Raw genomic sequence first — 27532 nt, forward strand, 5'->3', positions numbered from 1 at the left:
CCGGATATTTTAACCGTTAGATCTTGGTTTTTGTATGTTTAAACAAAGACCTAGCGGTTATAACATGTGGAGTATCCCATAATCCGGAGTACCAAAGAAAATTGCTGTTTTCTGAGCCACAACATCTTTCTAGTTTTCTACGTGTCTACTGTGTTGCACGGTGAATTTGCTGAAGATTTTAGTTTGGTCTTTCGATTCCCAGTCTGAACAGAGATCATCCTTGGAATTTCTAAATTTACATCGGTCACTTTATTCGTCGGTTTCGAGTTTTAATTTTTCAGTTCATGTCAAACTTACTTTTCCCTCGAATTCTGCTGAACACCACTTCGGCTCAAGCAAACTGAGAGTGCTAAGGATGATCGCCCTGTCGGTTGGTTACTCAGTAGTGCTAGAGGTACTTAAGGCTCGAAAGAGTTGTATTGTTTCAATAAACTTCCAAGTAATGATGTTTCAAAGTTCTACATTTCATGTAAATTATAAATCGGTTCATCAAATTCATCTGTTTGTAATCTTACCATGCTCCCTTGTAACGAATGTAATGCTGCTTCAGCTTCATCTACCTCCTGTTCTGATCGAACGCCGGAACAGAATACCTGAATATTACTCTTATCTTCAATCCAGCTGAGTCCAGGATCCTTTTCCGACGTCAGTACTCTAATCTTTCTCCTTGTTTCGACAACACTATCCCATTTTCCTGCAGCAGCATAGAGATTTGACAGCAAAATATGCGTTGCACTGTCTTCTGAGTCCAAACTTAAAACCTGCTGTGCTGCATGAACTCCTATTTTCAAATTTTTATTGACAACGCATGAGCTCAGCAAAGTTCTCCACAGTTCAAGATTTTCATTAAACGGTGAGCTGATGATAAGCTCCTCTGCCTCATCCAACAACCGAGCTCGACTTAACAAACTCACCATACAAGAGTAGTGCTTAGGCCCAGGTGTGATACCGTTTTCCTTCATACATCTCCACAAAAGCTTTCCTACTTCAGTCAAACCACTGTGGTTGCAAGCTGAGAGTAGAGACAGAAATGTTACTTGGTCTGGTGTCAGACCGTGTTTTTCTATCTCGAAAAACAGCTTCAATGCTTCCTCTGCCATGCCGTGATGACTATATCCTCCGAGTATTGAGTTCCAGCATTTCAAATCGGGGTCCGAAACTTGGGAAAATATAGAATAAGCAGCTTCAAGGCTACCATTTTTTGAATACATATCTACAAGACTCCCGCAAACTGACATTTCAACATCGTGCCCAGTTTTCAAGGCCCATGAGTGAATCATCTCACCTTGTTTTAGCATGGCAAGGTCGGAACAAGCACTCAACACTCCACTGAGAGCAAAGCTGTCAATCTTATGGCCTTCCTGGCACATTTCATTAAAGAACTTAATTGCACTCTCCCCATCAGCCAATCTCGAAAAACCCATGATCATCTCAGTCCATAGAACAACATCCTTCTTTATGATGGAATAAAACACCTTCTGAGCATCATCTGATTCAGCCTTTCGAAAATACATAGACACTAGTGTAGTTCCTACAAAAGTGCTCTTCTCAAATCCTGCTTTTGTGACCTGTCCGTGAAGTGACTTGCCATAGTTGGAAACTAGATCTGTGCCTGTTGCGGATATGATGGCTGCAAAAGTATACTCATCTGGTTTAAGAAACGACGTTTTCTTCAACTGGACAAATAAATTCATGGCCTTCTCACCATCACCATGTTCCGAACACCCAGAAATCATTGTGTTCCAAGAGACCAAATCCGGGTTGCACATTCCCTTAAACACGCCAAATGCTACTCGGGTGTCACCAGAATTGCAATACATATCAAGCAAGGAATTCTGCAAAGCTAAATCAGCTAGCGTTTTTGAAACTATGACTCTGGCATGGATGAGTTTCCCCAGATAAAAATATCTTAATCTGCTGCAAGCAGTCAAGACCATTGAATATGTGAATTGAGTAGGAACAATTCCAGTCCTCAACATGCCGTCAAAGAGAGAAAGCCCTTCCGCTGTCTCATCATTCTTCAAATTCCCAAAAATCATTGAATTCCAAGCAACAACATCTTTATCAACCATCCCGCCAAAAACTTTCCTCGCGGATTCCAAATCCCTACAGTTGGAGTACATCCCAAGTAAAGCAGTTTGAAGACAAACATCACTCAAGAACCCAAACTTCAGAACTTGGGCATGAATCAAAGAGCCAACCAACCGATCCTCAAGAGTATAAAACGCCTGCAGTAAGCTCGTGAAAGTCGAACCATTTGGCCTAAGACATTCAACTCCCATTTCGTTAAATAGCTCACAAGCCAAAATCGCACTGTTTGAGTCCCGGGAATAGGCCGCAATGAGCGCATTGAATGAAACCAGATTTCGTTGAGGCATTTTGTCAAACACCTTCCGCGAGTCCCCAAGCGATCCACATCGCCAGTACATGGATATGACATTGTTGTACAGGTACGGCGAGCGCGAGCCGACGGTGGTGGTGGTAAGGAGGAGAGCGTGGAGCTGCCGCGCTTGTTTCGGCGAGGTTACGGAGGTGCATTTTTGTATCAGAGCTGCTATCTCATACGACGGTGGCATGTAAATTAGTTCAACACTTTTACCCGCCAAAAAATGAGCGGCTTGGATCTGAAGCAGAACAAATTGCAATATATCACAACTGTCCCTGATGTTTCCCAATCTATCAGCGAACACCCCAACCAGCCTTCTAAACGCTGCGTTTCGTGTCCTCCAGACTCTCCGACGCGATGTGCGGTGATTCGAAGCTCTCGCGGCTGTGCCGTTTGGACCACGATTTTCTCCGTCCGTACACCGTCAGTTCCGTCCACACTGCCGTTTTAGGGTTTCGTTTCATTGGTGTTTCAGAAGCTCATTTCTCTGTTCCTTTTGCAGGAATCCGGCGTCGTTTTGGTAGCCCAAGAGAGGGAAGTTCTGGTCACTCTCTCTCAGGTTCTTCGACAAGTCAAGCTCTGGACCCAAGCACTTGATTCCGACTCTGAAAATGTCAGTTTCTCTATCTCTCTCATTCTAGAGACTGCAAATTTGACTTGCTCTGATAAAAAGGCTCAAACTTTCCTTGATCAGGGAGTGGCGATAGGATTGGATTGTGAGAGTGATTGTATGTGTCTGACTAAAATCGTAACTCACTTGGTAATTTCCTATATGTATGTATATGTGCGTGTATATATATTTCATATGAATGAATCATATGTGCTCATTTTTCTGTTTGTAAACTTTGTATACGTTGGAGCTTCAAATTGTGCTGTTTTTCAAGCAGATGGTTTTGCTGACAGTGGAGAGTCAATATGTCAAGCATCTGGCGTGCAATGTTCTTGTTGCTGTGTCGAAATTCCTTGTTGATTCGGTATTTTACAACTTCCCTGACTCGGACAAATGTAATTATGGATGGGATTTTACTGGGTTTTGTGTTTCATTTGTTAGTTCTACGTGTTTTTTAGGGGAGCAACTGGGAGGGTTTTATCCGTTTGTTGTGTGTTTGTATGAATTTGGCGATCACTGTGGCGGTGTCTTGTTCTTCATCATGGTCGGTGGATGGAGCTGATGATCTTCATTCTTGTTCGTCGAGGTTGATTCTTGTGTTAAAGCCTAAGCTGGAAAATGCTGACTGGTCTATTGCGGCTGCTGTTGTTCGGGTTTTACGTGATATAAGGAAATATTTGAAGTCAGAAGACGATGATGAACTTATTGAAGCATTCTTTGATTCTATCAATTCCGTTCTTTCAACTGTGCCATGGAATTTGCTAGATGAGATTCATGTTGGTGCAAACCCTGATGCTCAGAAAGGGTCCAGAGCTGATGCTTTGTTTCAAAGATCCTTGTTTCTAGGAAATTTGATTCAGTTTCTCTGTTCCATGGTTGAGCAAAGTGGTTCTGCGGAAGCTTCAGGTGGATCTATAGACAAACATCACCCAGTTTTTTCTACACTCATCACCCTTGTTCCGCAGCTTTTATGTTGGTGCCTTGGTGAGCAAGCACATTGCATTAATTTCAACAAGTGCATCTCTCAATACTTTAGACACAAGTTATTGGTATGTGTTTGCCTGAGTCCTTTCTTGAAGATAACTATTGATGTTTAGAAGATTTTAGGGATGTTGGTTGTGTATCTATGCAGAAAACCTAAGCATGACACAAAAGTTTGATGTCACAAAGCATGGATAACTGTCTTGCATCTGCAGTTTGAAAATAGCTTAAGCAGCAGGCTTAGGTTTTCCTGTTTCTAATGTTAAGTTCCTGTAAAAATAAAAAAGTTTAGTTGAGTTGGATTGAGTAGTACCTAGACTTCTAGATACTTCAATCTTCCCGCCAATACCATCCGTATAAGTCTCAAGTTGTTGTGTACGTATGATGCTGGTGTGGTATAGGCCTTTACTAAAGAGATGCTAGTCAATATCTGTTTCTTCTTTTGGAAACAATAATATCTCTTATAACATTTTCCTTTGTATTTATATGAGAATTAACATGTTCTTTTGGTGCGTTACTGTTGTAGTTTTATAATGACATTTATATAAATCTACAGAACATAATATGTTATATGCCTATTTTCCTGGAAACACGCTTCTTGACTTAGTTTATTAGATTATTACTTGTGCTTGTGTTAAATCCCTACAATATAATTTGATTGCAAGTACACGGTGCAAACCTACAGGTGCTGATGATCAGGCTCATTTTCCGAACCTACTCTCAGCAGTCAGTTCTTGTTTCATGGTTGCAACTTGTCCATGATTACTTTGGAGAGCTTCTGCGGCAACCCATTAGTCCTCTTGAATATCAGGATGATTGCCTGGAAGGGTCTCCATTTCTATCCAGTGTTTCTGATACAGAAGTAAACAGTCTGTCTTCCCGCCATCTGCAAAGACAGGCTATTTTCCTCTTTCTGAGGTGTTCTTTTGGTTTGATTAGCTCGAACGAAGGAACTAACAACAAATGTGCTTGTGCGATTTGGAACTTATGCTTGACGTGTGACTCAAAAACAGAGCTGGGATGTTGTGGACGAAAGAAAGGTCTATTGGAGCTTTATAGCTGGCTACAAGGGCATCTTCCAACTGATATGTCAGCGGACCATGAAATGTATTTTGAAAAATGTGTTGACTTTGCTAAATCATTCCTCCAACTATACATTAAAGAGGTGTGACTTTTTATTTCCTCAGAAGTTGTTGCATAGTTAATTAAATTGTACTATATGTGCATCGAAGTTCTTAATGTATTTGGCTCGTGTCTATTGCTTTGAAGGATTGCGTTATTCGTTGATTTGTACTCAAAATTTTCATTTCTTGGCCCTGTCTTGAACTGTAGGATGATGTATTATTCAAAGTTCTCCTGCAATTGCTCTCTGTACCTTTTTGTGCCGAAGAACAGTAAGGAATAAATATCCTACTTTTTTCATTTTTCTGAAAAGTATTTTCACGGATTCTTTTTTAACAATTTTTGTGTTTAATATAGGTTGGAAAAGGAAAGGGGAGCATTTCAGGATTCAGAGGGCAATACGTTTTTTCGTGTCTCGGATATTTTCAATCCTGTGCTCTTATTCCATCTATTTCTGTTAGAGGCAAGATGCTCATTATTTGATATTTATATAGCTACCCATTTTTACCTTGGCATGTTTCTATTTTTTAATTTGAGGTCGGTGGTCTTGCGGGGGAGGGGGGAAAGGAATCCTTGACGATATGACAGTTTACATCTTTTCAATTTGCAGTTGAGCTATGACCATCAGGTGCTCCTTGATTACCTTATTTCGAAAGATACCGGAATCAGCTGCGCAGAATATCTTTTAAGGTCTTTATTCTAATAGTTATATTCTACTTCTCTAAACTTGAGAAAGCTAGGGGCCCATTTGAATCAAACAGTTTGATAACCATTTCATTTTTTGCTTTTAGTTTTCACGTTTTGGTTAGACATAAAGAGGAAATAAGGAAGAAAGGAGAGATGGATAAGGATAGAGGAAGGGTGGTGGGAAGAATGTGGAATAAATGAATATAGAATGATACACAACATGAAAACCAAACCAAAAACTCTGAAGAAATTTAAGTAGGTTTTCTCTTTCTAGTTTTTGGTTTTTATTTTGTTGTTCCATGCGCATTCCTCCGTTCTACCTTCTACCACACTTTCTCCACATTTTTGATTCATTCATCATTCCATCTACTTTGCCTCTTTGTTTAGTATGAAGAAATGAAAACTACAAACGAATTGGTTATCAAATGGACCTTGAATTGCACTTTGCTACTTTTGCTTGTTTCAAATTCAACCCTTAAGCTTGTTTGCTGTTCTGGTGATTGTTACCTACTTTAAGCCTTATTATGGTTTTATTCTTTGATTTTTTGAGTTATTCGTTAACCATGAATATAAATGGTGAATTACGATATGAGGCATGAACCCTCTATTCCTGAATGACCTCTCTTAACTGATTAGCAACAAAGGAGAAGGAAAACGAATGTCGTTGACCCTAGAGATTCGCATTTGATTCCAATAATTGTATTTTTTTCGTTCCTTCTTACTGTGCTTAATGCATTCTTTCATAGGTGCTTGCGTAAAGTGTTCGATTCATGGAGCTTATTTGTGGAGTTCTCAATGTGTCGACAAGCTACAAATCAATCATCTAAGAGAAGAAAAGTTGCATCGGAAGTGTGGAGTTGCAAGGGCACTCAAAATGGAGGAAAGTATTTTAAAGAAGCCAAAGGGTGCTTGCTTACGTTGAAAAATTCAATTGAAAGTCTACACCGAAAGAATCTGTTTCCTTACAATCCTAATGTTCTTCTGAACCGGTATGTCTTTGAACTGAGTTCCATTATGCTTCCCGGTAAATTATTGAGTACTTTTACGATACAGGGTTTAATTTTACTTTCTAAACTTATTACATGTATTTTGGCCGTTTGTGCACTGAACTTCTGGCTCTTCGACTGCAGCTTAACGCGATTTCAGGAACTCTGTTTTGAGGAAAAGAAGTAAACTTCTAAAGGACTGAGTGGTTCCAGCTCTTCACGATTCTTTCCAGCATATATAAAGATGCTTTTTCGAAGAAGTGAACGAGTAGAAGAGAAAACCTTGTATTTGAGGTAATTTGGATTTGTTGTACATAAATACTCATTTCTCAAATTTTCCGCCAACAAGGAGAGAAGCAAAGAGGTTTAATTTGTAGAAACAATTATACACGAAATCTGAGTGATTTGTGCGCATTATGTGTTAAGGGTGGGTTAAAAAAACTGAAAACCCAAAAATTGGGGACCGAACACCCAATCGAAACCGAAAAACCGAACCGAACCTTATTGGTTCGGTTTCGGTTTTGAAGGTTTGAAAACCGAATCGAATCGAACCGAACTAAGCCGAATCCCTTTACACTTTATGAATGTATGCTCATTTTTGTGAAACTTTGTTGCCAAGTTTGAAACTAAGCCTAAGGCTTTTTCAAGGAGCATATTTGGTTCAATTAGGGAGGATATTTCATTGGTTATAGAGGAAAGTTTTGGAAGGCCTTGGAACTTGGAAGAACTTCTCTATTTGTTTACTTTTTGATTGGATACGATGATCATTTTTCTTTGCAACAGGTTGTTGATAGCATGGATTGGTTTATATGATCTTGTATATGTACAACTACCTTCCCACTTTCTCACTTTTCCTATTTTCTTATTATTAGTCTAATAATGCAAGCCTCTTTTCTAAATTCCATATTAAAAAATGATCAAGTTTTATAAAAAGGAAATTTTATTTAGACCCATTTATTCTCTTTCTACACTTAACTTATCATTTTTTATCTTGAAATTCCAAATGTGTGCAACAATTCTCTTTCTACACCCAAAATAAAAAAGAACAAAAAAAAATAATAATAATAATAATTCTAGCACAAGAAAACTTTACCCACCCTTCCTCTCCTGACCCCAACCACCCCCAATTTCTACTCTTCCCCAACCCCACCGCCACATTCTCTATCATCCACAATGAAAACCCCAAAGATCTTAGCCATCACTCACTCTAACTTGTTGTTCAAGAACTGGATAGTTAGACAAAAGGTACTTGAGAATGTCATCACTCACTTAACTTGTCGCAAGTGAAGAACATTGAGGGACTTGAAAATAGGAGTGTGTCCACAACAGTGTAGACTTGTATTGTCAAAACTCATTAAGTTCTCCCATGCAAAATGCAAGAACCACTTTAGCGTACCCTTATTTGTATTGGTATCGATACCTAATACCTTGCGGGCAAATGCATAATCTTTTGGAAGCAAACTGTCAACGAAAAACTCCACCTCAAGTGTTTGAACTCTCTTTTGTAATGCAAACTAGATCCAGCTATCAATGCGAACTATTTTTGGATTTTATTGGGATTAGTTGATTAATCCTCTTTCTTATCAAATTGTGTTCAATGATCGATGGCTATAATTTGAAATTTTGAACTTAACAATTTTCAACTTCCAATCCTACTTCTACTATAGTGTTAGATTCGAATGGTCGGCTGTTTCAGAGAATTCAGACTGTTAGAAGGATTGCGTGGAAGATTGGGAGAGAGGTAGTGATGGTTGAGATTTTTGGGGTTTTCATTGTGGGTGGTAAGGAAGGTGGTAGTGCGGGGTTGGGAGGGTAGAAATTGAGGGTGTCGAGATTTAGAGAGATGAGGTGGCTGGTGTTTTCTAGTGCTGGAATTTTATTTTTTATTTTTTGTTCTTTTTCAATTTGGGTGCAAAGAGAGAATTGTGGGCACATTTGGAATTTTAAGAAAAATAATGATAAGTTGGGTGTAAAAAGAGGATAAATGAGTCTAAATAAAATTTCCCTTTATAAAATAAAAAAGAACCAAAATGTACCCAAACCAAATCGAAAAAAAAAACCAAACTGAAAAAACCAAAAGGAAATTGAACCGAACTGAACGGAACTTTTGGTTTGATTTCAGTTTTGGCAAAAAATTGAACCGAATGAAACCGAACCCACCCCTACTATGTGTTGACAATCTTTTTGCTAATTCTAAAAGGAGAAGTAATTACTAATGCTCATAAATTTGAGTAACATAGAGGACTTCATTTTCTGCAAATCCAAGAAAAAATGACCAAAGTCTTGGCCATGAAGCACAAGGATACTATAAATACCCATTTTTTCGTTAAGTAACTATCATGGCACGCGTTGTACCCTAATATAATGGTAAAATGTCATGTTAAAATGAAATTTACAAGTCGGATGATTGGCACAAAAAGTGACCTAGATTTGTCATGCAAGTCAAGTAAACGCACTTACAAGTCGGCTCGTTTGAGGTGTTTACTTCCCTTTCGAGGTTCAAGGTCGAACACCCGCACTTCCCAAACACCCCGAACGCACTTCCAGTTCGAGGTCGAACACATCCAATTCACCAAATGCATTAAGTTGTATTGAAATAAAATTCCTTGATAATCATGCACCATGGCAAAAAATCCATCGGAATTAATCCCAGAGGCAACGGATTAGTTTCCAAACTTTTGAAATTGAATATCTCGTGAACTTAGTAATGTACTCGTTTTTAACATTTAAAACTGGTAATAAGTAGAAATAATGTTGTTTAGATGAAGGTAGATAACATAATAGTTCTGGAATTAATTCCATAAAATAGTTAATGAAAACATCTCAATAAGGCAATTACATCATTTTATTTATTTATTTAATAAACGATATTATCTACACTAAAGAGGTTTATGTGTGAAAGTAAGGTGCTATCATGCGAGACTTTTCGTTAGTTTTCCTATAAAATAATGGAATTGTTAAAAAATTTCTCAATAAACTAAGATTGCAGTCAATTTAAAACCTAATTAATAAGTTGATAATGAAACCAAGGGCATTAGAGGGTTAAAATGGGAAAGAAAAAATTATAGCTTTGTGAGTTTTCTCAAATTTTTCTACCGAGCAATTCCAGTGTAGTAAGGTGCTCTTGGGCAATAAGTAATTCAATCTCTTTATATAAATAGTAGAGTAACTGCTAAGTGTATTATTAACTCTAAACTGAATAGTGCAAGCAATTCGTATTAAAAATTAGCATTTTTATTTTATAAAATAAACAAAAAATAATTTTATTTTTAATTTCAGATATGATTTTTAATTAATCTCGTCACGTCATGTGTCATTATCTGAAAGTACAATTTTTGTGGATAGATTTTTGAATATATTTTTAACCAATTATGTCGCGCCACATGTCACTATCTGTTTATAATTGTTGATGATAGATTTTTGATAATATTTTAACCAATGTCGTCATATCACTTGTCACTATCTGTTTAGAATAGTTAATGATATATTTTAATAAGATTTTTAACCAATCACGGCATGCCACATGGTATTATTTACAACCTCATCCTTTCTTTTTTCTTCGTATAACTCACCATCTATCTTAAGAAATCTCACACTAATATCAAAATATCTCAGAATCCTTCTTGGCCAATCTGTAGGGCAAATTCGTGCCTGGCCCAATGGGCAGAATTGTCATCTTCTGTGGCCCAACCATCCTCCCCCGCTTCTGCTTGTGAGTACAAATAACTCGATCATCTGTGTCAAATAAATCGATCTTCTGTGTGCTCCCCGTTTTATTAGGGTTTCGAATGGAGACACTGAGAGCAGCGCCGAGAGAAGTTGCAGGTACCTTCTTCAATCTATTGTTCTCACTCTTACTTTTTGGCTTTTTTTTTATTCAATCTTGATGCATTTTTCTTATTATATATACGTGAACTGTGAATTATTACATAACGTAATTTACTTATCTCTTGCTTGCTTCAAGACTCTCTTAGATTTTATCATACCCTGATGCTGATGGATGCATTTTCAATAACACGAACACGGTCCAAGTCGAATTGCTGCTGCTACAACCATGCTTAGATGGAAGCTTGCTTAATTTATGAACAAAAAAAAAAATGTTAATAGTTAAATTATTAATATATACATCCATTATATATCCAAACATGCTTAATTAGTTCATTTCACATCTATTATCTGTACTTTTTCTAATTAAACTAGTCTAATTAAATTTCAAATACATGTCTTTTTCTCTTTATTCAACGTCTTCAATATTAAAGAGTTAAACTGTTAACATATACATATTGGATTGGCATTATGACATTATATATATAGACACACACAACACATATGTTCAATTATAACACAACAAACACATAATAAACACGCACACACAAATGAAAGATAGAAAAACAATTCCCAACCTTTCTGCAGAGTTTGAGAATCTGTAGGACGTGTAGGATACTAGACCCTTAATCATTTCCATCTTTTCCCATCATCATACACGGTCCCTGCTTTTCTCTACTTGTTCTTTTAACAGATTGGCTACTCCTCCTCGATCATCTTCACATTTATATCCCTAATTAATTTCGTCTCCAATTACGGTCCTACAAACCCAATATTGATGTTGCTGATCTTGATTTATCTTTCATACATCATATAGCTTAAACAACGTTGAGCCATATCGGATTAGGAATCAAGCACAGTTTGATATATAAATCCCAAAATACTTTCTCAAATTCATCTTTAATAACCGTCTTTTCATTAGTTATGTTTTTATTCCCGGTACCCATTCAAATTTGTAGACCTAATTGTTCGCACCCAATTGTTGTAATGTGTTTTATATGCCTTCTTGTCACGTCTCGGCCCGAGCGGGATCACTTCCCGGGTCCGACTCCACCGTAGCACAATATTGTCCGCTTTGGGCCCCCAGCACACCCTCACGATTTTGTTTATGGGAACTCACACGAAAACTTCCCAGTGGATCACCCATCATGGGAGTGCTCTCGCGCGCTACTCGCTTAACTTCGGAGTTCCAACGGAACCCGAAGCCAGTGAACTCCTAAAAGGCCTCGTGCTTCCCAACGACCTCGTCGGCACACCATGACCAGGGTTAGGCTCTGATACCAAATTGTCACAACCCGACCCGGGCATGACCACTTCCCAGGTCCAACTCCACCGTAGCACAATATTGTCCGCTTTGGGCCCCCAGCACACCCTCACGGTTTTGTTTCTGGGAACTCACACGAGAACTTCCCAGTGGGTCACCCATCATGGGAGTGCTCTCGCACGGTACTCACTTAACTTCAGAGTTTTAATGGAACCCGAAGCCAGTGAGCTCCCAAAAGGCCTTGTGCTAGGTAGAGATGAGAATATACATATAAGGATCACTTCCTTAAACGATGTGGGATGTCACACTTCTTATCATTCCCCGAGCATTGTAAAGCTTAACTTGTTCCAAGTCAATGCATTTTAGATTTGATGTAATCACAACCTGCAAGTATACAAGTCTCCAAAAGTTTTTTCCGCATAAATCTTTAGTATATTTTTCGATTTAGTAACGTCGCGATTGCATGCAAACGTCGAGTTTGTTAATATGGAAGAAGTTAAGCATTACAATGTTCGGGGAATGATGAGAATGCATAAGATTACACTATAGCAATTGGCTAGAATTAGGTGGGCAAATTGGAAATGGGATCGGAAAGAACACTACAACTTATGAAAAAAAGATTATTTTCATATGAGAAAATTATAATGTATTTACATATTAAACTGTGTATGATCTCTAGTTTAATATGTCTCAATGATGTTTATGCTATAAGACGTATGAAAGGAACTTCAAAATCAGCAACATTAATATCTTTGGATTCTAGGACCATAATTGAAGGAGAAAATTGTAAGCTTTAGGGATACAGATGAGAATTCGTCGAGGTTGAGAAGCTATCTGTTACAAGAAGAGAAAGCGGGGACTGTGTATGATGAACATCTGAAGGGAGAAGGGAGAAGGAATCAGGAACCCTTTTCTTTTTTTTTTTTTTTTTTTTTTTGTGAAGTTGTGCATTTGTGTCTTATGTAATTTTACTTTTGCACCGTCGGCGCCTCCACCTTTCTTCATATAATTTCATCTAACACAATGCGCAATACATATATATTCATGGGTAATTTTTTTTTTTTTTTTTGCCAAATTACGGTACCAGTCTTACTATACCTAATTTGTGTCGAAATTTAGTTCTAGTTGATAATGGGTACGGTATTTATATTGAACCATACACTTTTAGTGCAGTAATGATACCCAAAACCTTTATCGGTAGTATACTGTACCAAACTGATATTATTAATATTATGTTATATATCTGTTAATTTATATATATATTACTAGCAAATGCCACACATTTTTTGTATGAGAAATATAATTTTTATTTTTGTCAAATATTGTTTTTAAAATAAAAGGGGGAGAGAGAGAGAGAGAGAGAGAGAGAGAGAGAGAGAGAGAGAGAGAGAGTTTTAATTTTTAATTTGATTTTTTTAATTAGAATATGTTAGAATCACATGTAGGTGAGGTTTAAAAAAAAAACCGCAGAATTTTGGTAGTGCGAAATTACATTTCTGCCCTGGTTTCTTATTCATGTTCAGCTTCAGTTAGAGGGTGTTTGTACCATACGTGACCAATCACGAAACTACCAAGCACCGGTCAATTTCATACCTTCAAGGCTAAGGGGTTCATGCTGAGGTACCCCTGCCAAATTGCAAGAGTTTTCCTCCCACCAAGAGGCCAATCACTGCACAACACATGTTAACGTCAGAATAAAGCTCATAGAGTCTCACTTCGACCACAGACGAAAGCTGGATACTCTACTCAACTATAAAAGAATACCATTCTCCTACAATTAATCCCTAATGTCATTATTGTACTTAAACTAGTCATTAAAACCCATAAATGATGGTTATGCTTGAACCTATGTATTTGTGTAAACCCTTCACTTTTAATGAGAACTCTTCTACCCCGTGGACATAGCCAAACTTAGAGTGAACCACGTACATCTTGTGTTTGTTTCCGTATCTCTATCTCTTTACACATTATCAACACTAGGTGACCGGAACAACTGAGCAAAGGTCACAAACTTGACATTCTATGTTGTTCCAAAATCTCATCGATTTTGTGCATCAACAGAGGTTTAAAATGGTAATTCACACGATTTTGGATGACAATTAGGGGGTGTTTGTTTGACCTTCTTAGGTGGGACTGGACTAGACTAGACTAATAGTCTGATGTTTGGTATGCACAAGGATTAGGTTTAATGGGATTAAATCCGACTCGTTAGGATTAAACCTTTCGCTAGGAGTTCTTAGCGAAGGACCCCAAATACCCCCGGACTCATAAGACCTCATGCACTTCTGCGAGAGAGAACCTCGCTCATCCTGAGAGAGAGTGTGTCGTCACACATCTTTCGATCCTTACCTTGCTCCCTCCTTGCCCTGCTCCCTCATCGTCCTCCTCCTCATCCTCATCTCTGCGTCCTGCTCGCCCTTGTATGCGAGAAGAAGGAAATGAAGAACGGGAACGAAACGAAATAAGGCGTTTCTAGCTCTAGTTTCGGATGAGCTTCTCTCAATTATGTCTGGTAATAGAATAGGGCGGCTTGCTCTGACCAAGACTCCACTTTTTTCTCCGTCCATGGAGCGTATGAATTTCCTGGAATGTATATAGACCAAAAGAGGGAATGCAGGGATAGGAATAGGAATTATAGTACCATTGGAAGAAGGGGCGCCTGTGGGAACATCTCTACTGACAAACCATTTCAATAGTACGGGTGCTGCCGTGCCACAAGGCACGACCATGGAAATAATGAAAAAGAAAAAGTTATGTAGTTGGACCATCGGCTATATTCGAAAAAGTTTTGCTTCTCTAGAGAAGATGAGACGCAAAAAATGAAAGTGTTCGCAACGCATACCGAAAGGGTACCAATGAAGCCGACCGTCAGCTGCATCCTGCTCACCCTCATTTGCTCCTCTTGTTTGGTAAACTTCTAATCCGACATTATTTCTTTGATTTTTTTTTGCAGATCGTGATATTACTGGGCTTTATTTGATTTAGGTGTTTTGGGTTTGAGAAATTTTCAATAATAGACCTTTACACTTGAACAATTTAGGGTTTTGATTTTTAGGGTCAAATTGAGATTAGAATTTGGGATTTTCACATTTTATGCCATTTTGAGTACCAAAATGATGATAATCATCATGAAATTGTTGCTGTAAGGGCGGATGCAAAGTTAAATTTGTAATTTAGGTCTAGTTTCAACGGATTTTGGTATCAGGTTGGACTAGAGTTTCAAGTTTTTTTTTTTTTTTTTTTTTGTCTTATGAACTAATCTTTGCATATGCTTACTTTTTGGTGTGGTGGTGGTGGTGAGGATTTTCTTCTCAAAAGTGAATCTGAAATTTTTCGATTACCATGCTCGCCATTTGGAGGCATGTATTCATACATGTTCCTCACAGCGTGTATATTAGCACATCAACTTGTTAATGTGAAAGTGGTTATATATGGAGATATCTACATTGCCTTAATGTGATCAAGGTGAAGTTTTATTTTCATAAATATCAGAATTTACGTTACAGGTGTACAACTAAAGATATCTAGCATCAAGTGTCTTAATATACATCTTATTAAAAGTTAGGTTTGTTCCAGGACCTTGCCATTTTCAACCTTTTTTAACCATATCGTATGCATATCTCCTTCAGATAAAGGCACCTGTATTGGACTTTAGCTTCACTTGTATTTTGATTGGTTCTTTATTGTTTTTGCAGTTACAAATTCACAAAACAGAACTTGGTTTGTGAAAAAAAGATTTCATTCTTATCTATTTCTTTGTTCAGTTTTCATTTTATTAGTTTTCTTTTATTGCTGCACTCACATGCCTACACTACATGTATGCATCACTCCTATATAAAAGTGCATTGAAGACACAAACTTGATGTCCCTTGAGTACAAACAAATGCTCCATCCATGCATCCCTTGAGCATAAACTTGATGTCTCGTATTATGTCATTGTCAGTACACAAACTTGATGTCCCTTATTATGTCATTGTGAGTAACTTGCAACCTTGTGATCCAGTTGCTTTGTATCATGAATTCTTTTGATCTAGTTCAATTGATATCATAATTACTTCTTTTCCATCACCTTTAATAACAATGATATTACATATGTCATGTCCTCATTTTTTTTTCCTTTTTTTTTTTTAGTTTGGATAGATATGGATAGAAATAATTTTTTATTGATCTTATTGTTACAGATGTCTCATTTAGAGACAATTTACATTTGTACGATTCTTGTGTTGCTGATGCTAAGGGCCAAACAATGACATGTTGAACGACGCACTTTGACTAACTGTTCACTTGTTAGACAACATATTAGTTTTTGTTATATGAATGGTATAATAGGGAATACTGATATTGAATGTGTCAACGAATTGAGAATGGATAGGGGGACTTTTGGCATATTATGTGACTTCCTTCGTCAAGATGGGAGGTAAAAGATGATTGTTTAGTGTCTCTAGAGGAGTAGGTGTGTATTACTTTACAAATACTAGCCCATCATACTAAGAATCACAATATTGGTGGTAGATTTTATGGGTTGGGAGAAACTATAAGTAGGTATTTCAATAGTGTATTGCAAGGAATTTTGCGATTACAAGGATTATACTAAAAGTCCCTCAGCCTGTGCCTATTGATTCTACAAATCATAGGTGGCGGTGTTTTAAGGTATGTTGATAATTTTTTCAATTTTCCCTAAGCTTTAACTAGATATTCCCTTTGTATAAATTAACAAAAGCTTATTTTTTTTGTTTAGAATTGCTTGGGAGCATTAGATAGAACCCACATTTATGTGCATGTACCTGAAATTGACAAACCTAGATACAGAACAAGAAAGGGTAAGTCGCAACTAATGTGTTAGGTGTTTGTTTAGGGGATATGCAATTCATATATGTGTTTCCGTGGTGGGAGGGCTCCGCATCAGACTCTAGAGTGCTACATAATGCAATTACTAGGCCTAATGATTTAAAGGTTCCAACGATTAAAACTATTAGTTAGTCTCAAATTTGTAAGTTAGATCTAGTTTTGTTTGTGAACTGCAAAATACTAATGGGGTCTTTTTTTTATTTTTTATTATTAGTTATTATTACCTTGTAGATGGTGGTTATTCAAATGGTGAAGGATTCCTTGCACCCTATAGATGAATAACTTATCATTTATCTAAATGGGAGGGACAAACACCTTCCAATAACGAAGAATATTTTAACATGAAGCATTCTAAGGCAAGGAATGTATTGAACGCTATTTTGGCTTGCTAAAAGGAAGGTGGGTGATATTAAGGAGTTCATCTTTCTATCCGATAAGGACACATGGTTGAATAATTACCACTTGTTGCCTACTACATAATCTTATTAGGTAAGAGATGTTTGCAGATCCAATGGAGAATTTGTCAATAATAGAAGATGGACAAAATACGGAAGAAGGTGAATATGTTGGTAGTGTTGGAATATTTGATCAGTGGACTGCAAAGAGGAATGCCATGGCTCAGAAAATATATAATGAGTGGAGAGCAATTAGGAGCTAGCAACCGAACTAGCTATGTGTGTTAATGATAACATTTTATTTTAGTTTTCCTTGTTATCATGCATATGTTGTATATTAGTAAAATGATTAGATTGCTCATCATTGAATGTAATTCGATTTATTGATTGGATAGTATGCAAATTGATTGGATATTATGCAAATTGATTCTTTGTATTGTACTTTAGTACATTCAAATATTTTTAGTTTAGGTATGGATAACGAAACTAATTTGAATGCTGCTCAAGAGCCAAAAGGAAGGAGGTGTAAATGGGAAGCATTTGAGGAAGAAGCATTACTATCTGTTCTTGAGGATTTTGTTGCTCGGAGGCAACGATGTGACACATGTGCTTTCAAACTATGTACTTTGATTGAAGTAGCGAAAGCTGTCAATGTTTTATGTCCTAATTCAAATATAAAGGCAACTCCACATATTGAGTCAAAGTTGAAGAAATGGAAAAAAAACATATAGTTTGGTCCTTGACATGATAAACACAAGTGGATTTGCATGGAATGATGTCAAAAAGTGCATTGAAGTTGACAGTGATGACGCATGGCAAACTTATGTGCAAGTTTATATCCTCTTTTATTTATACAGTAGTTATATTCTTGCAACTATATTTGTTACGCATGCTAAATTTTAGTATTGCTATGTTGATATAATCTTATAAAATAAAGAAGCCGATGGATGGAGAAGTAAACTTTTTCCACTGTATGATAGATTTGCATATATATATATATATATATATATATTTGGAAAGGATTGGGCACGGGTAATGTAGCCGAAACCCGTGCTGAAATGATGGAAGAACAAAGTCATAATCAGGTTGATGCAAGTGATATTGGAGTTGAAAATAATGTTTCTCCAGTGAACCAGAAAAGCCAACAAAGCAACCAACCTGCAAATAGCCAAAGAAAGAGAAAAAGAGCTATGGGAAGTTCAAGCGATGGAATTGAGGCAATTATCAATGGACTGAAAGAATTTTGTGTTGAAAGTGAGAAAAGGATGCAAATGGTAACTGAAGCTATAGTTCAAGGTACTACAGATCATAGTGACATAACTAACAAACTTAAAGTAATGAGTCTTTCTCCTATAGATCAAATTCATGGATTGACTCTTATTTTGGAAAAACCACAAACTGTAGGAGTGTTCAGGTTAATAGATTCAGAACTCAAGAAAGTGTTCGTCCAAAGGCTTTTAAGTGACAAAGCAAGCGGATGCTTATATTATGTGGTGCCTTTGACATGGATGTATTTTGTTAATCGTACAATCTTAGGTTATGACTTCTAACTTAGCCTTGCATTGTGAAATATTTTGGCTAATGTTAACTAGGATTTTGTAAATTATGGGGATCTACTTTGGAATGCTATACTATAATTAACTAGCATTTTGTAAAATATCCTAGAGGAAAGTTTAGTGAATGATGTTTTAGAGAGTCAGTCAATGACAAAGATTGACTTGTGCAATGAAATGAAATGATGAAGTAATTGCTCTTTTCTTTTTTTATTTTTTTTTTTGCATATTATTAATAGAGGATGTTGTATAATTACTAGTATATATATGTATATATGCGCTTAATTAGACAAAACAAAAATTCCATACGCATGATTATTGCTATTACTAGCTTAGGAATGCATAAATTGTTCATGATCTCTTCCTTTTGCATGTTGTTACTAGTTTTCTTCAAACTAGTTGGAGCAAGCCAATTTACGTGCTAGGAATCCAAATGTAGCAATGATCAATGCGCAACTATCCATTTGTCATTGTGCCTCACATCATTGTGGTCTTGGGATTGAATGCAATTGTCATGGTATAGACTGAAATTGGCTTATACATACAAGAGCAATTCCAAGTAATTATTTCACAATTGAGTAAAAAACTGAACTTGCAGACATCAATTTTCGTTCTACTCAAATACAAGTATAAACCAACACCCTTAACTTTAATCTATAACTTTAAACCAAGGGTGAATAATTAAGAAAAGCATCCTTAACCTTGTCGATTGTTGGGAGAACACTTTGTTATATTGATGTTTTGAACAATGCTACTCTTGAATCATGTATGTTACTTTCGTTGGTAAGAAAATTTGGTTTTTGTATTTTTATTGAGTCTTACTCTCATCCAGTATAATTAATTTTAATAATATCTTTATTAAAAAAAGCAAATAAATAATGTAGTCTTAGTCTAAGCAAACACCAAACTAGTGACAATACTATTTTCATTATCTTGCTTCTTAGTCTGACACTGCACCAAATGCTTCACTAAGCTAGTCCATCTTAGTCTAGTCTAAGCCAGTCTATCTTAGTCCCTAAAGCTAGTTTGGTCCGAGATAGTTCGGTACAACAAACTTACCCTTAAGGTTCTATTAGTATGTAGTTTGGATACATTACGTAATTATATTTAATTATTATTGTATATTCCATTTTTTCCTGGTCCTTAAATAACATCTCATATTTCTTTACTCTTTTTTGTTTATATGTTCGCCGATAAGAAAAGCCCTCATCTTTCTCTCATCATGGCGGTGACTTCATCTCCGTTTCTCCCATTTCCCGCGACTGTCTCTCTCTTTTCGCAGTCTATTTGATCTTCTCCTTCTTCAACTTAGGTTGTCTTCCTCCGTGGCTTTGTCTATCAAGGTAATTTCTGCAAAATTTTGAAGAATGTACAGATGAAGTCTAGGAATCTCTTGACTCTTAGGCATGTTTACCAAAGGGGAATGAGATGGTGGGAACGGGAATTGCACATATCCCCGACCATTCCAGCGTTTACCAAACCATCAGGAATCAAAATGATTGTGGGACCCGTATAAAATCAGGAATTCAACTCCTGAAATGGCCGAAGTCTGATTCTTGAGTGGGAGGAGGTATTTGGATTCCTGGAAATGGTTTTCATCAGGAATTCAAATTTTATACCGATAATACCCTCAAACTCCAAAGATGAGAATAGTGTCAGTGTTTGCAGCCCTTGCGATGGTGATGGCCGGCCATAGGTGCTACCTTCAAGCCTTTGTTTGACAAGGCTAGCATTCCCGATGAAGACCAAAGAACATGGAAGATGGTGGTCTCGCAATTAGGGGTGGGTCAGCAGCAGAGAAAGATGGGGAAGAGACGTAGACGAGAGAGATGCTTGGGGAATTTTACATAGGAGAAGAAAGAGAGGTGCCTGGGAACTTTTAGAAATGGATGGGTCGGCACGGCAGCATAGAGATGGGGGGGAGAGAGAGAGGACAGGAAGTAAAGTTTTTTTTTTTTTTTTTTAGGGTTTGTTTTATGTTGGTAACTAGTAAGGAGCAATGAAAGAATAAAGGTTACTAGAAAAAAAAAAAAAAAGTTATTCTCTCTACTTAAAAATGAAAGAATATAAATTTTACTAAAAATAATTAGATATAAAATAAATTAGTTACATAGGGGTATTTTAGTAATCACATTAATTTTCATTCCGATTCATTTGAATTAGTAAACAGTGTATATAAATCAATATCATTTGTACTCCGATTCCAGCCTATTTTAGTAAACAATTTTAACAGGAATTTGATTTTGATTTCACCTCATTTCAATTCCTTTTCAATCCAATTTCTTCTCAATTCAATTTCTCTCAATCTGATTATGGATTAATAAATGAGCCCTTAGTTTTAGGGATGGTGGGTTTTGGTAGCAGTTTTTCTATCTATTTAATCCTTTTTTGTTAAACGAATATCTATAATTAGATTAAAAAAAAAATTTAGAAACCCTAAATTTATACAATTGGAGATTTAGAAATTGGTTACCATGGTGTATTAAGGAATTTGTTTCAATACAACTTAATGCATTGGATGTGTTTGACCTCAAATTGGAAGTGCATTCGGAAGGTGTGGGTGTTTGACCTGGAACCACAAACGGGAAGTGAAAAACTGAAACGGGCCAACTTGGAAGTGTGTTCGCATGACTTGAACAAGGATGACAAATCTAGGTCCATACACCACCATCCCAATTTCTTGTGCCAGTCATCCGACTTGTAAATTTTTTATTAGCACGACATTTTACCATTACATTATGGTACGACTCGTGCCATGATAATTACTCTAACAAAAAATTGGGTATTCATAGTATCCTTGTACTTCATGACCAAGACTTTGGTTATTTTTTCTTGGATTTGCACAAAATGTAGTCTTCCAACTTATTCAAATATTTGTCCATTGGTAACTACCAGTCCTTTTAGCATTAGTAAGGTTGTCAACAAGTAGTGCGCATTAGGCAACTTTCGGAAAGAAAATGAGATCAAATTTATGACCATTGGTAATTACTTCTCCTTTTTGCACGAGTAAGATTGTCAACACATAGTGAGCATTAGTGTGACATTCCACATCGTCCAGGGGAGTGATCCTTATATGTATATTCTCATCCCTACCTAGCACGAGGCCTTTTGGGAGCTCACTGGCTTCGGGTTCCGTAGGAACTCCGAAGTTAAGCGAGAAGGGGGTTAGAGCAATCCCATGATGGGTGACCCACTGGGAAGTTGCTCGTGAGTTCCCAAAAACAAAACCGTGAGGGAAGGGTAAGCCCAAAGCGGACAATATCGTGCTACGGTGGTGGAGCGGGCCCGGGAAGTGATCCGTCCCGGGCCGGGATGTGACAGTTTGGTATCAGAGCCTAACCCTGGCCGCGTTTGTGCCGACGAGGACGTTGGGCCCCTAAGGGGGGTGGATTGTGACATCCCACATCGCCCAGGGGAGTGATCCTTATATGTATATTTCCATCCCTACCTAGCACGAGGCCTTTTGGGAGCTCACTGGCTTCGAGTTCCGTAGGAACTCCGAAGTTAAGCGAGAAGGGGGCTAGAGCAATCCCATGATGGGTGACCCACTGGGAAGTTGCTCGTGAGTTCCCAGGGCCCGGGAAGTGATCCGTCCCGGGCCGGGATGTGACAGTTTGGTATCAGAGCCTAACCCTGGCCGCGTTTGTGCCGACGAGGACGTTGGGCCCCTAAGGGGGGTGGATTGTGACATCCCACATCGCCCAGGGGAGTGATCCTTATATGTATATTTCCATCCCTACCTAGCACGAGGCCTTTTGGGAGCTCACTGGCTTCGAGTTCCGTAGGAACTCCGAAGTTAAGCGAGAAGGGGGCTAGAGCAATCCCATGATGGGTGACCCACTGGGAAGTTGCTCGTGAGTTCCCAAAAACAAAACCGTGAGGGAATGGTAAGTCCAAAGCGGACAATATCGTGCTACGGTGGTGGAGCGGGCCCGGGAAGTGATCTGCCCCGGGCGGGGATGTGACAGTTGTGACCCACTAGGAAGTTGCTCGTGAGTTCCCAAAAACAAAACCGTGAGGGAATGGTAAGCCCAAAGCGGACAATATCGTGCTACGGTGGTGGAGCGGGCCCGGGAAGTGATCCGCCCCGAGCCGGGATGTGACAATTAGTCTCTTTCAAAAAATTAAATTAAATGGAATTAGTCACATCAAGGCTCTAATTGTACATGGAATTTGAAAGTTGTAATACTAAGTGGTATCATATATCACCTTCTTAATTGTCAATAATATAGTTGACACAGTTAAAATTGGCCCGTTAAAGGGGAAAGGGATCCTCTTCGGATCCCTTCCTCTTAATCCACCAAGTTCAGGGATTCGGACCGTTAAAATTTTGTCCAACGGCTAAAATTATTATAACTTTTAAAGTGGGTTCCTGTTTGTAGCCATTGGATCAAATTTCAACGGCCCAGATCCCCAGACTTGGTGGATTAGGGGGAAGGGATCCTCAGATCCCTTCCCCGTTAAAAGCATAAAATGGAAAAATTATGTCCACGCATCAAACTAATTTTAGGGCATGTTTAATTACTGAACCCTAATAGTCTTTTTTACAAGCGTAAAACTATTGAATAGATCATTGCTATTCTGTGTTTATGTGCAAGGACTTTGAAAGCCGTTATTAATCTTCGACTAGGTCTAGTGACGCAAGGGGTGAATTTGAATGTTCTAATGATGGGTGGGAAATTGAGAGGGTCCAGGTACTCGCACGCGATGAGTGTATAGTGGATTTGGGTTTTTAGCGGTAGGTGTGGTAACAATGATTAACATTAATCCGAACGCTAAAGAAGATTGTAGATATCCCAAAAGATACAGATTATTTGCCCATTGTTGTGATTGAATTATTACGCCAACCTCTGGCATGAAATTAATATAGAAGATTGTAGAGGGTTTGAAGTAATTTAATTGACTTTATAGTTGGCACGATTGAATTTTTGTCCTTCAATCAAAAGATTTCATATGCTTTAAATTTTAGGTGACAACAAATGTCCTTCAATCAAAATACTAAAATGTACAAAGTTTCAATCTTTTAAGCTACAGTGCACCGGGATCGAAAATCCCCAGTTCAATATATACAAGTCAATGGACGATCCAGAAAGGATGTACATACATGAATGGAGATAAGAAGGGACGAAAGGAATATTTACATAAGGATAATAACAGTCTCGGTGCTTCGAGTTTACTTGACATAGAAACAAACCTTGTTCGCAAAAGGTTACCGGATTAACAAATTCATGGACAGTACGAGTCATCTTTGAAGCAGTTTAGGAAAGCAGTATGCACTCACAAACGCAGATAATCAGCTCAGCATGGTTGGATGGCCAGTCTGCAGCATCCTCTTGATCATGTCCATCCCAAATGCAGAATCCGAGGAACTAACAAAGGCAACACAAATATCAAATCAGCAATCTAATCTTCAGAGAAACTTCTTAAATAATCATAACAACGACAACAGCACCAGTAACAATAACAACTTCTTGTTAAGAAAAGAAGAGCAAGATGTTCGGCGCAGTCAGTCATATTCCTTAATTTGCAAAGAACAAGGACGTTGACATTCTCATTCCTTAATCCTATGTTTAAACAAACTCGGTCCACAATTGTCTTATCCTTTCTTTTACTTCACCAAATTATCTTGTCAATATGGCCAATGAATGCTCTGATCATGTGTTCATTTGGACTGTCTAAGGCCTTGACATACATGGTAATGAATCAACCGTCATTTTTTTGTCAACCTTTTTATGCAGACATACATACAACCCTGTGTTAAAAGTACATGCTAAGAAATGTATGTCTGCTCATGTGTGTAGTGTACAGACGTGACAAAATACAACCTAAATAAACGTCCTGAAGTGAACACAACTAAAATTAGCAAACCAATCTGACTCTCTCACTGAGCATACTATCAACCAAACAGAACTCCTTTCCCAAGACCATGAACAAAAACAACTGGCATAGATAACATAGGAAAGTTTAGTTGAGTTAATGCAACTAAAAGAAAATATAATTGTCAGTGTCAAAGTAGCATAAAATTCTATTTCCACGAACAGAAAAATCTCTTTTGGCACGAAGGCATTTTCTAGTAAACTTTTTGCATTGGAATAGATGGCATCAGATAACTACCAACCTCATTCTGACATAACAAAATTCTACAAAGACAACTACATAGTTTAAGATCTACAAGTATTCTGAGCGACAATGATTATAATTTTTTTTCATTCACTCAAAGAAAATGATGTAATATATGTACCAAGTTTGAAAAGATGAATGAATAAATGCAGAACCAACCTTGGGATAGTAATTTCATGAGGGAAAGAGACTACACCCTCAATATTTGGAACATGATCTTTCTTCTCATTCACAAATTTTATTATTTGGAACAAAACCTCACGAAGAGATGCTTCAAGTGCTGCTCTGCGAGCCATTCTCTCGTCCAATGCACTCTCTGCACTCATAGGTCAAGCAGATATAAAGGTCAGGGTCAGCACGGAAAGTGAAGCATCAGAGAATATACATTCAGTGCACAATAATTGTACCTCCTGGATCACCTACAACTTTAGAATTATGAGAATTGCCAGAATGTGCTTTGGGGTGTTGGGCCACATTCAAATTTATATACCATTGTTCCCAGTATAACCTTTCTGTTTTGTGTGTAAACCAAGTTGCCTGTTTGTTTTTCAGTTCAAAGAAAGACAAGCAGATCTGCATGGCAAATCATGGCAGTTAATTAGGAAACTTTCTACATAAGTATATATATTGAGAAGTCAAACAAGTGATTCAAAATCATGATTGAAGAGAATTATCTCTCCTAGCATTAATAAATTTTACTGGTAATTGTATGATTACTTAAAACCAATGGCAAGCACAAACCTGACTTTTCTTGTTTGGGTGTTTCTCTACCCAACTAATGAATTGCCCAATCTTCTCATCTATTTTCTTCTCAAGTTCAACATCTCCACATTGCACCTACACAAAAAGGAAGATTTATATACGATACACTCACATATCAGAGGATAAAGATCAGAAAGTGTAGCCTTCAGCTCCCCCCACCATCGAGGATGATTAGAATACTCAAGCATTACAATCATGAAGATTCATCTCAAAATAGTAATACGAAGGAAATGGAACCGGATGCAGAAAATACTAATCATTTCTTGCTGAACTGTCATTAAGATTGCAACAGAGTTCGCAGTTGGCATTTCACATTTGGCAGTGCATCATGAAAAGCATGCAGGTAAATGTATAACTCAATTGGATGTCAGTGCACTCTATTATTCGGCTAAAGGAAAAAGTGAAGAAATATCGATGCCTAAAATCATTTCTCACAATCTAATAAGCTGGGACAAATATACTGAATGAGGAACAAATCATTCAAAAGTTAACAGCACTAATCTAATAAGCTGGTGTTGATTGACAAGAAGCAGAAAAAAGCAAACCAATGTTTAGAGCATAAAAAACACTTACATATGTAATTTCGAAAAGTTCCAAATCAATATCCTTGGGCCGCACAAGACCTAATGCCCGATGAAACACAATTGTGTGAAGTATGCCTGCATTCAAGTTTAAAGTACTGTAAGTTCACGTGAAAAACAAATAAGTGATACTGCAGTGAGTACAAGAATATTCATCCTATTTAATTACAGGTGAACCTGAGATGAATAATAAAATTGTTTAGAAACCAACAAGAAAACTTAATAAACCTATACTGAGATGGCTTTAAAGACCCAAAAAAAGTGCCACTTGTTCTGTTGATCACGCTATGCTTCACTAGGCATTACGAACAGCCAGTAACAAAATTTTCACGCTTACAAGCTTAATTCTTTCAACATGTTTTCTTTTTTAACTTCTCGATGCCCACTTCTGATTGTAGTTTAGCAGAGAAAACAATAATGCATGTAAAAGAAAAGTTCCATGTTCTTTAGTGCCATTAAAAACACAGCTTTTTCTAGTATAGTTTACATTCAAAATCGCGACTGAATCACAAAACAATGGCTTTTGGCTAACAACCACTGCAAAATGCAAACCAGAAAACAAAAATACTAGGATGAACGAAAACACACACTCCCTTACTAAAGCAAAGCTTACTGTACATAAAGATACTAACTTTAACATTTGAAATTTAGTTGTCACACAAAATAGTTATACTAAAACACGTATCGTAGTTGAATTATTCAAACAAGCTCTACCTAGTACAAATCTTAATCAGCAGAGTTTTCCATTGGTAAAACTGATTTCGATAATATGGTAATAATTAAAAGGCATAAGCTAATACATACACACATAACATATATAAACTCATTGAAACAGTAGGAAAAATTTTAGTTGCTAACATACAGCGCAGAACTTCCCGTATCTCAAAATGCTCGACTTCCTGAAACAGCAGTAAAATTCCAGTTTTCAATTTTCAAATACAAAATTATAAAGAAAAAACAGAGAGAGAGAGAGAGAGAGAGAGAGAGAATCGTACCAATTCTTTGAGCTGGCAAACTTCACAGTTCATGGTGCGTTCGGCGATGGCAGTGAATTGGGATTCAGAGCGCTTACGAACCCTATCTTTCCACTTTCTGCTAGGAACTTGAGTTTCGCGGTAACGTTTTTGATTGGAGTGTGCGTTCGTGATAAGTTTAAGTAATCTAAGTCTTCGACTGCACTCCTAATTGGACTTTAACTTGGCGATGATGAAGAAGAAAGGAGGTGCATACTTTATCTTAAATTTGGGCCTTTTTGGTGGTTTTGGGCTTTGATAAATGGGGTATGATTCATAATGCAGCTTGTACTTTTTCCCTACAATTGGAAGTTGAACCCATAAATTTATTATTCGGCTCTTCGTACCCTTAGTTTCATTTGAAATGACGTATTTTACATTAAACTAGTCTAAACTATA

General features: G+C 37.4%; 3 protein-coding genes and 1 pseudogene across 3 annotated transcripts; 2 read left to right on the top strand and 2 right to left on the bottom strand.

Annotated features, from left to right (window-relative positions):
* Window positions 1-414: 414 nt before the first annotated feature.
* LOC137732322 (pentatricopeptide repeat-containing protein At3g50420) lies at window positions 415-2711 on the bottom strand. The gene has a single exon (XM_068471634.1). It carries the CDS (start codon window positions 2574-2576, stop codon window positions 459-461), a length of 2118 nt encoding a protein of 705 aa, XP_068327735.1. The 5' UTR covers window positions 2577-2711; the 3' UTR covers window positions 415-458.
* LOC137732331 (uncharacterized) lies at window positions 2618-7489 on the top strand. Its single transcript, XM_068471645.1, has 11 exons — window positions 2618-2809; window positions 2889-2999; window positions 3081-3146; window positions 3274-3360; window positions 3455-4045; window positions 4663-5142; window positions 5310-5371; window positions 5457-5562; window positions 5710-5789; window positions 6533-6775; window positions 6917-7489. The coding sequence occupies exons 1-11, from the start codon at window positions 2744-2746 to the stop codon at window positions 6957-6959; spliced, it is 1935 nt and encodes a 644-aa protein (XP_068327746.1). The 5' UTR covers window positions 2618-2743; the 3' UTR covers window positions 6960-7489.
* Window positions 7490-17577: 10088 nt separating this feature from the next.
* On the top strand, window positions 17578-18654 carry LOC137716812 (uncharacterized; annotated as a pseudogene).
* A 5007-nt stretch (window positions 18655-23661) lies between these two features.
* Window positions 23662-27290, bottom strand: LOC137708978 (autophagy-related protein 101-like). The gene is made up of 7 exons (XM_068448130.1): window positions 27116-27290; window positions 26983-27019; window positions 26113-26198; window positions 25519-25614; window positions 25185-25350; window positions 24937-25093; window positions 23662-24026 (listed from the first exon to the last, which is right to left on the bottom strand). The coding sequence occupies exons 1-7, from the start codon at window positions 27146-27148 to the stop codon at window positions 23951-23953; spliced, it is 651 nt and encodes a 216-aa protein (XP_068304231.1). The 5' UTR covers window positions 27149-27290; the 3' UTR covers window positions 23662-23950.
* Between the last annotated feature and the right edge of the window lie 242 nt (window positions 27291-27532).

Source organism: Pyrus communis, chromosome 1 (assembly GCF_963583255.1).
Source record: "Pyrus communis chromosome 1, drPyrComm1.1, whole genome shotgun sequence".
Lineage (NCBI taxonomy): Eukaryota > Viridiplantae > Streptophyta > Magnoliopsida > Rosales > Rosaceae > Pyrus > Pyrus communis.